We start from the raw sequence: 11,289 nt of genomic DNA, 5'->3' as shown, positions 1-11,289 counted from the left end.
CTGTTCACATCCTGTTGGCTTTAAAATCTAATATTAAGTGAGTATAATTACTGATTATATTATTTTAATCATTTAAAAGATCAATTTAGTTTATAGGTATCAGTATCGATATCGACGATACTGGGCTTGAAAATATGGGTATCGGATCGAAAATAAAATAAGAGGTATCGCCCATCCCTAAATTGGTTCTCATGGAGACTCAACCATACTTGCGTGCCACGCAAGAACAAACCGCCTTGGCTCTCACATGTCAAGCACATTTGAGCTATAGGACTGAGCAATATTTTAGCAATAAGCCCAATTAAAGTTGTGGTTTACAGTGAATTTAGAACAACTATAGGCACAATGCCTAGATCCATGCATAAGGTCTTAAAGTGACAGCAGATTAATATACTTGCTGCTGTGTGTCCTTAATGTTAATCACAAAAGATGGAGAAACTGACTGAAAATCTTTTGTAGTTTTCATATGAATTACTTTTTTATTTAATTCATACAGTGAAGACTATATTATAGTGTTTTATTGATCCATTTGATCATTCAGTTTCTGTGGGATTGTGTCTCCTGCCTGAAAAAAATGTGATTTTTGCGATATCGCTCACCCCTAATTTGAGTTTCTGTTTACCATCTTTGATGTGCTCTATGTATGTGTATTGATCAAAGTTTACATGTGAATAAAGCAAAGCCTAATTATGTTCATCATATAAAGTCTGTTCATCATATAAAATCCTTTCATCATAAAAAGTTATCAGAAGAATTGTATTAAACTGCTCAGTTCCTATGGATTGCATTTATGATGTCTTTATTAACTTTTTGAAGCATCAAAATGTTGGTGGAATGGACTTGTAGTGGAGGGACAGAAATCTCTCCGGTTGCATTAAAAACATCTTCATTTGTGTTTCAAAGATGAATGAAACTCGTATGGGTTTGAAATGTCATGAGGGTGAGTAATTGATGACAGAATTTTCATATTTGGGTGAACTAACCTTTTATTTGGCTGTGTTAAGTGAGCAAGGACTACTGTCAGTGACCATCAACCAATCCCTTTTAAGCTAAAACAAATGCCACTCCTGACACCGAGATTACAATTTATGTGTGCACTGACTTATTGGATCCCTTATTGATTAAGCATGTTTGTTTGTTTTTGTAGGAATGAAGGTGCTTTTTTTCATCCTTCAGTTCACTTTTTGAGGATCTTGTTAAGACACCTGGAGAAAGATCCTCTCTCATATAAACGGAAAAGCATCAACCTTAGGAAGAATGCATTTGTGTTATCAGTCCAGCACTTCACATCCTTTCAAATAACTATTTACCTGCACTTTGGCAGGCCTCCTTCAGCCTCCCCTCTACCTCGTTAACTCACACTCACACGCTCCGCCAGCGACCCCACCGCCGCTCCTGCAGGCAGGGTACGGAGCTGGTCTGGCCGCGTGCCCCTCCAGCTCTGTGTGTTAGTGTGAGATGGCGCGGCAGGAAGCAGAGGGTCGCTGCCGCTGTGGATTGTAATGTCAGAGCCCAGCAGCCCCGGCGAGAGCCAGTGCGGCGCTCCCAGATTCTTCGTGGGCTGCGCGGAGGATGAGAGCGAAGGCCTGGACGACTGCGCCAGCATGAGGACAGACATGGAGCTGTACGAAGATGACCTGGAGGATGACTCGGTACGAATGGTGTGCACTAGTCTAATAGAGGGATTTTGCAGGAAGTCCTTCACATACTTGGAGATTTAGTAGTTTGAGAACAGAAGCATGTAAAAAAAGTTTTCAGCAGCCATTACTCTAGTCTTCAGTGTCACATGATCCTTCAGAAATCATTCTAATATGCTGGTCTGGTGCTTAAGAAACATTTCTGTATAACAAACTTTACTGTCACTTATAATCAATTGAATGCATCCTTGCTAAATAAAAGTATTAATAGAGATTTAGTAGTTTGAGAACAGAAGCATGTAAAAAAAGTTTTCAGCAGCCATTACTCTAGTCTTCAGTGTCACATGATCCTTCAGAAATCATTCTAATATGCTGGTCTGGTGCTTAAGAAACATTTCTGTTTAACAAACTTTACTGTCACTTATAATCAATTGAATGCATCCTTGCTAAATAAAAGTATTAATAAAAAAAATTTACTAACCGTAAACTTTTGAACAGCAGTATAGAACACAGTATAGAACTGCCAATTAAGTGTATTGCTTAGAAGCCTATGCCACCATTACTAATTTAAAAATGTTCAGTGGCGAAGTACTGTGCAACAAAACTGCTTTATGGCCATGCAATTATAGAGAGTTAATCAATACCCTTGAAATGTCAAACAGTCCGATTTAAGGAATAAACAATGCCTTGGCTTAACCTTTTTAATATTTTAGATTTTGATATAATTCAGGGCTGTTTTTGTTATGCAGTATGTCTCCGGTTGTTCCTGCGATTCTCCTGAAGTGTTCTTTTCAACATCTGTACACATAAGTATGGCCACTCACATGCAGTCTTGCTGCTGAGTAGGGCTGCACGATTAATCGAATGCGATTGTCATGCGCATTTTGTTAAAAAAGCCGGTTCTGTAATCAGCAGGAAATCATCATCACGTGCTTTCAGATGGAGCAGAATTTACTACACATAGCCGTAGGTATTCGTGTGTTTATTAGTCACGTTGAATCAATGAAAGCAGTTTAATCTTCTGTTTATTCAGCTGCAGAGATAGGCCTTTTCTGGGTTTCTTCTGCGAGGCGTATTTGGAGTTTCAGCGCGAGAGCGCCCTCTGGCCTTTGGATGGAGATTTACTGCTGATCACAGAACCGTGCTTCACTGAAAGATACGCATGACAATCGCAGCTTCTGTCGAATCGCGATCTCGATTCCATTTTGATTTATCGTGCAGCCCTACTGCTGAGATTGATATGTCTAGGTAGATACCGGTATGTCTTATTTAAATTCTTGCTGTTTCTCTTAAGCCTCCAGAGTGTCAGATCGTGGTGGGGATTTGCTGTATGATGAAGAAATCCAAGTCCAAACCCATGACTCAGATCTTGGAGCGTCTTTGCAAGTTTGAGTACATCACAGTGGTCATCTTTCCAGAGGACGTCATACTCAATGAACCGGTGGAGAAGTGGCCACTCTGTGACTGCCTGATCTCATTTCACTCTAAAGGTATGTCATGTGTTTCTCAACCGAAGTCTTAACCGTAAAATAAGTCAATAAAATCAAGAAGCAGCTTCAGTTACTAAACATTTCTGCATCATCAACTAGTCTAATGAAGGTACGGTCACATTGGCAACATTTCAGCAAAATGTTGTGGGCTAAAAGGTCAGTTGTCTATTGTCAATAATGTAGGGATGTATGAAGCACAGCTCACACAGAAGTCACTTTCAAACCCAGCTGCTTTCTGCTGGTCAAGCGAATTTGAGTTACCAACTTGAACCTGCTGCAAAGTCTGCATGGGAAAAATCTGCTATCTGCATTTTGCCCTCATATGAAGTTCCCAATCGCATGGATTTCTATTGAAATTACTGGATTTTTGCCTGTGAAAATGTCAAACAATTACTTTTACTGTAATTTGCTCCCTTGGTGTGCAAAGATGCCTGATAAGCAGTCTACAAATTTATTTACCGTGTGTTGTGTCTTTGGCAAGTCATTTTTATATTATCATGGCCGTACTACCAACATTAATATTTTCTCTTAAATTAGGTTTCCCCTTGGATAAGGCAGTGAGTTACGCAAAGCTCCGCAACCCGCTGCTCATCAATGATCTTAATATGCAGTATTACATACAGGATAGGTATTAGCATGTTCTTCAACCACAGTTTTGCATATCGTCTCTCATATTTACATTTCAGCATCCTGTATGATACCTGAATAAGGCTTTTCTGTGATTTTTTTAAAATCATATTTTAGGAGGGAAGTATATCGTATCCTGCAGGAGGAGGGGATAGATCTGCCACGCTATGCTGTGTTAAACCGTGACCCTGACAATCCTGATGGTCAGTCATAGCTTTTTTCAAAAATACAAACTGTTTCTTAATTTTTTTTTCCTGTAATGTTTTTAAAGAGCTGTCTTTTGTTATTTGCTTGCTTATTTCCTCATCATCCAATAGTGAAGTACAAACCTTAATCTTAGCAAAGTGTCCTGCTTTGTCTCTGCTCTGATTTATTTTAGTCTCTGACAGGGGCGGACTTACCCATTAGGCAAAGGTAGGCGACCGCCTTGGGCCCCCAAAAGCCAAGGGCCCCCTAAAATGCTTTTCATATAGGATATGCGCATTAAGTGCGGAAACGTTTTGTTGATATTGTGAGTGCACACAAATAAAACTAGACCCTTTACAGTGAATGATGTATTACTCTTACCTTTATGAGCACAAATGACTGCGTATTTTAAGTTGTTTCCACTGTTAGAAAAAAATGCAAGTGATCGGGCTGGCGCCTCCATGTGCTGCAGAGCGTGCTTCAGCTTCCACTCTCCGCACAAACGCTTGGATATGCGTCTAACAGCGCACATTTATATAGGTTAAACATTTAAACTAACATTGTGATATACTTGAACTGTTTTATATATAGATTTTATTTTAGGCAAGTCCTGATGATTTGAGAAGGCTAAATTGATCAAACATAGGCTATAGGCTATGATCAATTCACTGTCTGCCGCTGGCCTTTACTTAAAAAAACAAAAAAAATTACATTTAACGAACAAAAAAAACTCCAAATGTTTTTCTAAATTTACTTTATAAAAAAACTTTTCCATTACATACAAAACTGAACTATTTTAATAGCTGAAACAGTAGTATAAGCTTTTTTTGGGAAAAGGGGAAAAAAGACGGGCTAGGGCCTATATTTGAGACCCGTGCAGGGCTTTAAATCCACTTCATCCAACGCTGTTTTGTTCTCATCTGTGAGCATGCTCTTGATATATGTATTTTAGGTGTGTAAATTTATAATTGCCTTTTCATTATTTTTTTATTTTAATTTAGTTTTATTTAAATTTGTAGTTAAAACAACTAAAAATAAATGTATTTTAAAGTTTAGAATTAGACAGCCTTTGCACACAGGCTTACGCTGAAAACAACAAAATGGAACCTCAAGGTTGATCTAGGAAAATGTGTGCAAATGTATAGGGCCCCATTCCTATATTTTGCCTGGGGCCCCCAATTCACTAAATCCGCCCCTGGTCTCTGAGTAAATATAGCCCCTCACGCAGAGCATTTTCAAGTGTTTTACAGGCCAAAGATACAAGTATTTCTCAGAGTCCTGTGATGGGACCATCTGGCATCCAATGAGCCATTATGTTCTTGGCAGCTATGACAGTTCCCTCAGGACCTGAATAAATGTATCCTCCTCTAAACAAATGACAATCAAAGTGCTATATTTACCCAGTTATAAATCCACATAATGGTCATATCTCAGATGATGACTGTATTAACTGTGTATCTGCTCAGATATTGTTTCTCTTCACTGGAATACTGTTTTGATTGGCCTTTCCTTCTTGTGTTTTGCCATAGAGTGTAACCTTGTTGAGGGAGAAGACCAAGTTGAAGTTAACGGTGAAGTCTTTCTAAAACCCTTTGTAGAGAAGCCTGTTTCTGCTGAGGACCATAATGTGTACATCTACTACCCAACTTCAGCTGGAGGAGGCAGCCAGCGTCTCTTCAGAAAGGTCTTTTTGCAATGACTTCCTGTTATCTGTGTATAGAGCTTGAATTGCATCCCTCTCACACAGGCACATAATTAGTTTTTGGGAGTGGTCGAAACAGAAACAGAAGAGCATGGCCTTCCCTGTCAGCTGTTAAAAATAGACAAAATTGAAGAGTTTATCAGTGTATTTAGTCAGTGTTGGGGAGTAACCAGCTAAAATGAGCAACACTACTAACTTGAAGTCTTGTTTTAGCAGTTCATTCATTCATTAAAACTTTTGATTTACCAACCAGAGTTATAGAGTGCTGCAGGAAAGTCCTAAAACCCAGAAACAATTTAGCATTTTTGAAATTACTGTTCCACCGTCCCAAAGTCAATAGGTGTTTTTTGGTTAAATGCCTGAAAAAAGGTCTGTAGTTAACACAAGTTTTTTTTTTTTCATTTGGATTTTTTAAAATACTATAAGAGTTAAGTAAGCCATCTGTATGTTAACTCCCTGAAAACAGTGTGGCTAAAACTTTTTTTTTTTTTTTCAGCATCTTGACCATCCTGACACAGTAACACTTGCTCAACCAGTGTTGTGAGTTTGGGGTAGAGCATTATTTGTTCGACCAATAACAGATAGGGATAGTGTTAATGAAACTTTTGCAAAACTGTTCCATTTGGTAACACCATGTCACAGAAAGTACACTTTGCAGCTCTAAATTCGGATGTTTATCACACATTTGATTCAGTTATATAAATTATGGTGCATTTTCATTTTTATTAGTTGTATTTATGTTTTATAACTTGTAGGGTTTATTTACTTAAAATTATTAGCCGCTTGTAGTAGTTTCATAGTAACTTCCCTAACACTGCCTACAGTTATATGAACTACAGTTTATTAACAAAACTGTGAATTATGCACAAAATGCACTATGTGGAGTAAAGGAATATTTGAGTGTGAATGTGTCTCTTTTTCAGATTGGGAGCAGAAGTAGTGTTTACTCTCCAGAGAGCAGTGTGAGGAAAACTGGCTCCTATATCTATGAAGAGTTCATGCCAACTGATGGCACAGATGTGAAGGTACTAAATAATTTAACATAATTTTTACCCAGGGATTGCATTACCCTGTTCCTCTTGATCTATACAGAGCAAAGTTTTGTTTTCTTACATGTTTAGTTCAATTGTAAATTTGCTCTTTTTAGAGGAGCAGCAACATTTCTTAGACAGTTTGTTGTTTTAGACTTAGTTCTCGTTCATCTTGTTATGCTGTGTGCCTGGAAACTCGTGCTATTTGTAAAATGTCTTTGTCTTTTTTTTTTGTTTACATCTCTCCTTTGAAAATAAGATGAAAATATTATTTTTTGCTTTTGTGCGTGCTTGTTTTGTTACAGGTGTATACAGTAGGGCCAGACTACGCTCACGCAGAGGCTCGTAAGTCCCCTGCTCTTGACGGGAAAGTTGAGCGAGACAGTGAAGGCAAAGAAATCCGCTACCCAGTCATGCTCACTGCTATGGAGAAGCTTGTGGCCCGTAAAGTGTGTCTGGCATTCAAGGTCAGATGAGCTGCTCGTACAGAATGAAAATGTTTCTGATAGATTACATTTTCTGGGCTTCAGGGTTTAAGGCATTTTTTTTCTTTCAGTTCAGTTAAACCTGTTCATATTGATTTTATTTTTAAAAATTCTCTTTGCACTCTAGCAAACAGTGTGTGGATTCGACCTCCTCCGAGCCAACGGCCACTCGTATGTGTGTGATGTTAACGGATTTAGCTTTGTGAAGAATTCCATGAAATACTATGATGACTGTGCTAAGATCCTGGGGTAAAGCCTAATAATCAGATAAAGATTCAAAATGTCTGTCATTCAAACAGATTGACATATAGTTGCAAAATGCACAACATGTGATGAGTTTGGCTTGTTCTTTCTCTCAGAAATATTGTGATGAGGGAGCTGGCTCCACAGTTCCAGATCCCCTGGTCCATACCTACAGAGGCAGAGGACATTCCTATTGTACCCACTACATCAGGGACCATGTACTTATCACATGCTATACTCACATCTTTGACTCATTAAAGTAGTGTACACTATTCATTAATGGTAGTAAAATGAATCTTTCTTTAAAATAAATGCCAAGTGCCCCTATTATAGTATTGCATCAGAATGACTTTTTTTGTGGTTCTGTCTGTTAGGATGGAGCTGCGCTGTGTGATAGCTGTGATCCGTCATGGAGATCGTACACCAAAGCAGAAGATGAAGATGGAAGTTCGGAATCCCATGTGTGTTCTTGTCACCTACTCAATAGACTTAATCACTTAAAGCATGACTAATGGATCCAAAATGCAAAATATCGTGCTTGTTCCTTTCTTCCAGGTTTTTTGAGCTTTTTGAAAAATACGGTGGGTATAAAACAGGCAAGCTGAAGCTAAAGAAACCCAAACAACTGCAGGTAACAATTTTATTTATTTTAATTAAAATTTGTATATTTTGTTGAATTTAAACCAGTCGTTCTCAACCTTATGGATTCAAAGCGCACCTATTTTTTTCTATGGCCACTCCTAGTGTAATTTAAAAAATAATTGTCTTTACATGACTCTTCCAGTCATTTGTTATTTACTGGCTAAAGATTTAATTTGATGTATGCATATTCATTGTCAAATGCCTAATGGTGTTTTAAGATTTTATTAATTTACATGACTTTTCCAAGGTCTACAAATCACACTTTTAAAATTAGGCTACCTCATATATTCAAGCTCTCAAAGACTCTGGAATCTTAGTTACCCAAAGGAAACAAAAAGTTAATGAGGTGGTAAATTAAAATAAGAAATAATTTGATATTTTATTTTTTTTTATTTTATTTTAATACCTGTTTTGTCTTATTTTGCAACACTTTAAGTCACCTTGAGGCCTCCTTGGAAGTTTGTTGAAACCCCATAGTGAGTCCCGTTTCAGAGCCACTCATTTAAATGTTAAATTTATTGTTAAAAGCATATCTGTGCTGCGCTGTTTCCACAGGAAGTTCTGGACATTACCAGGACACTCTTGACAGACATAGGACAGCATACTGACTGTGAAATTGAGGAGAAGAAGTCCAAGCTTGAACAACTAAAGACTGTTCTAGAAATGTATGTTACTGTAAGATGGTAACTGGGTCATGCTAACTGGCACATTTGCAGTGTCCTGTGGTGGCCTCCTTTCAGTCTTGTGACATGACATATTTTCCAAAGAAATAGTCTCATTTACAATTTTACTGGATCAGGTGTTATATGAAACAATGCATTACTTGCCTTCATATTCCTAACATATGCTTTCTTAGAAAAAAAAAATACAATAATGTTTCTAGTGTGTCAAAGGAGACATCTTTAACATGTCTTAAAGGAGATTTAGTTGATGGATGTTGTATATGAACACAAAGTTCAGATATATTACCAACATGCTGTATTTTTAGAATCTCAGTTGTATAAGATTCGTCCAGTGGCACAATATGCAGTGTCCCCTTTCACAACCCTTGTCAAGCATCACTCATTTTGGAATAGCGTAGATTCGCTGGATATATTTCAGAGCAGCTGATGTTAATATAGACATCAGTCAAAAACAGTGAGGTGGAAGGTAAACTTCTTTGGAGCCTATAGGATAGGGCCTAATTAAACTATTGTCTCTGTTCTGATTTTTTTTTAGGTATGGCCATTTCTCTGGAATCAATAGGAAAGTGCAGCTAACCTACCTTCCTCATGGACAGCCCAAAACATCCAGTGAGGAGGAAGGTATGAGGATTGCTGATCGGGAAACATGTCCTCTTTGGCTTGAATCATGTTGTGCATGATGGTGCTGCTGTGTGTGTTGTGTGCAGATACTCGTAAGGAGGGCCCCTCTATACTGCTGGTGCTGAAGTGGGGAGGAGAGCTGACTCCAGCTGGCAGAGTTCAGGCTGAAGAACTTGGCAGGGCTTTTCGCTGCATGTATCCTGGAGGTCAAGGTAGACCTGTCTCCTGTCTGTCAGTCTCTTAAGCTTAAGGACACAGACATTCATCACTGGTTGGCACAACAATCACACATTTCGCACTTTAGATATTCTTCATCATGAGTTTCCGAGTCCACAAATCTCATGCTTTTTAGTTCCTCCTTACAGCATTCTAATCCAACATTACACATAAAACACATGTGACAGAATATTGGACATCTTAATTATGTTCATGAATCAATCATCTAAAAGCATTATATACTGTAATGCTTAATAGATGAGTAGTTGGTGAATTTTATGAATATGAATATATGAATCATAGTTAAATAACTGATTAATAGTGACTAATACAATATACAGTTGCATATAGAGTGCTGTCGGAATGAGTCCTGAAACTCAGAAATGAGTTAGCATTTTTGAACTTCCGGGTTCCATTGTCCCGAAGGCCAGGTTTTTTTTTTTATGGGTTTTTGGTTAAATGTCTGTGGTTAACAGAGCGCTCAAGATATTTTCACAGTTTAATTCTACAGCATAAAATACTTCAGTAATACCTCACTTGTGAATTTAAGCTTTTTGTTTCTTGAAAAGGCAATTGCTAAGAAGTGGCTAAATGGGACTACGGAGGTTGTTGGGGACATTAAACGTCATCATGCCAAACAGGAAAACTCATCTACTCACTAGTCCACTTTTACACCCTTGTTGTGTTTATATTTGCATTCTTGCTAGTTATTCTAACTCACACTTCCCAATTTTTAGATTTTAATAAAAAAATGGAAGGAGTCTTCAGAAGCTTAATGGTGGCGACATTTGACGATTTAGCTTTTTACTTCAGGAGAAATCCTATTGGCTTTGGGTTGGCCTACAAAAATATATCATCCCTGCTGCACTGTATTAAACAAAGATTTATGAAGTATTTATTATAATACAACCATTTTACTTCATGTTCTTGAAATGTATTAAATGTAAGATAGTATGAAGTGTTGCCCAATGTTGGGATAAAACCCAGTGCCTATTCAGCAGTCTTTATATTGTTCACTTCCCTTTTTCTTGTTTGTTCTTGGTTATAATTTCTGTCTCTTTTTTTCTGTGAGGCAGTTTTATGCCATTTGCATTATAAAAATGTCATAAAACTATATTGTTCATATCACTTCATGTCTTCTGATACATTTGTGTGAAGATCAGACTTAAAGGAGTCATGAATTGCCTTATTTTATTATTATGTCCACTTATAATGATCTCAAAATGTTTACATCAAAAAACATCATTATTTAGAAGTAAAAGGCATTTTTTCTGTCTTGTTTTGACCCCCATCATCAGAACGTTCTGTTTGAATAGGCATGATTGATTGTAGACTCGTCCACTGCTATGATTGGCTTGCAGTTGTGTATGTTTGACAGCCTACATCCTTCAAAGATGGACACTGCTGTGATTTAGATTAAAAACACATAAGTACTCAGTACATATCAAACGATCTGTATTTACAGACAAAGCAATAGTGACAACGTAATAAAAACTGTTACTCACACTTATGTGGTGTGACATTATTGTCGGATCCAATACATTCAGCACAGCATAGTCTTTATTTTCAATCTTTCTGAAAATCCTGCGTCGAATTGTGCCTTGTTTGTGAATGAATCTGCGGTGAAATTAAGTGAACAAATGACCAAGTTCTTACTGACGTGGTCTGACACTTTAAAATAAAAATAAAGTTCATCCATTCTTTTCTAATGTTGGGATCAGAAGGA

General features: G+C 37.6%; 1 protein-coding gene across 4 annotated transcripts in view; it reads left to right on the top strand.

Annotated features, from left to right (window-relative positions):
* The first annotated feature begins 1,490 nt into the window (after positions 1-1,490).
* LOC107757809 (inositol hexakisphosphate and diphosphoinositol-pentakisphosphate kinase 1-like) overlaps positions 1,491-11,289 on the top strand; it is a 30,835-nt gene continuing 21,036 nt past the window's right edge. For all 4 annotated transcript variants that reach the window (XM_016575408.1, XM_016575401.1, XM_016575396.1 and 1 more), the window contains exons 1-14: positions 1,491-1,652; positions 2,932-3,127; positions 3,665-3,755; positions 3,872-3,957; positions 5,470-5,624; positions 6,566-6,667; positions 6,979-7,140; positions 7,286-7,407; positions 7,518-7,619; positions 7,776-7,862; positions 7,957-8,032; positions 8,599-8,708; positions 9,262-9,347; positions 9,434-9,559. In XM_016575408.1, coding sequence (XP_016430894.1) covers positions 1,503-1,652; positions 2,932-3,127; positions 3,665-3,755; positions 3,872-3,957; positions 5,470-5,624; positions 6,566-6,667; positions 6,979-7,140; positions 7,286-7,407; positions 7,518-7,619; positions 7,776-7,862; positions 7,957-8,032; positions 8,599-8,708; positions 9,262-9,347; positions 9,434-9,559 — 1,651 coding nt within the window. In that variant the 5' untranslated portion in view covers positions 1,491-1,502. The remainder of the gene's footprint in view (positions 1,653-2,931; positions 3,128-3,664; positions 3,756-3,871; positions 3,958-5,469; positions 5,625-6,565; positions 6,668-6,978; positions 7,141-7,285; positions 7,408-7,517; positions 7,620-7,775; positions 7,863-7,956; positions 8,033-8,598; positions 8,709-9,261; positions 9,348-9,433; positions 9,560-11,289) is intronic.

The sequence above is a fragment of the Sinocyclocheilus rhinocerous genome, unplaced genomic scaffold (assembly GCF_001515625.1).
Source record: "Sinocyclocheilus rhinocerous isolate Xijiao unplaced genomic scaffold, SAMN03320098_v1.1 scaffold252, whole genome shotgun sequence".
In the NCBI taxonomy this organism is placed as follows: domain Eukaryota; kingdom Metazoa; phylum Chordata; class Actinopteri; order Cypriniformes; family Cyprinidae; genus Sinocyclocheilus; species Sinocyclocheilus rhinocerous.
This window is presented reverse-complemented; position numbering and strand designations above follow the sequence as displayed.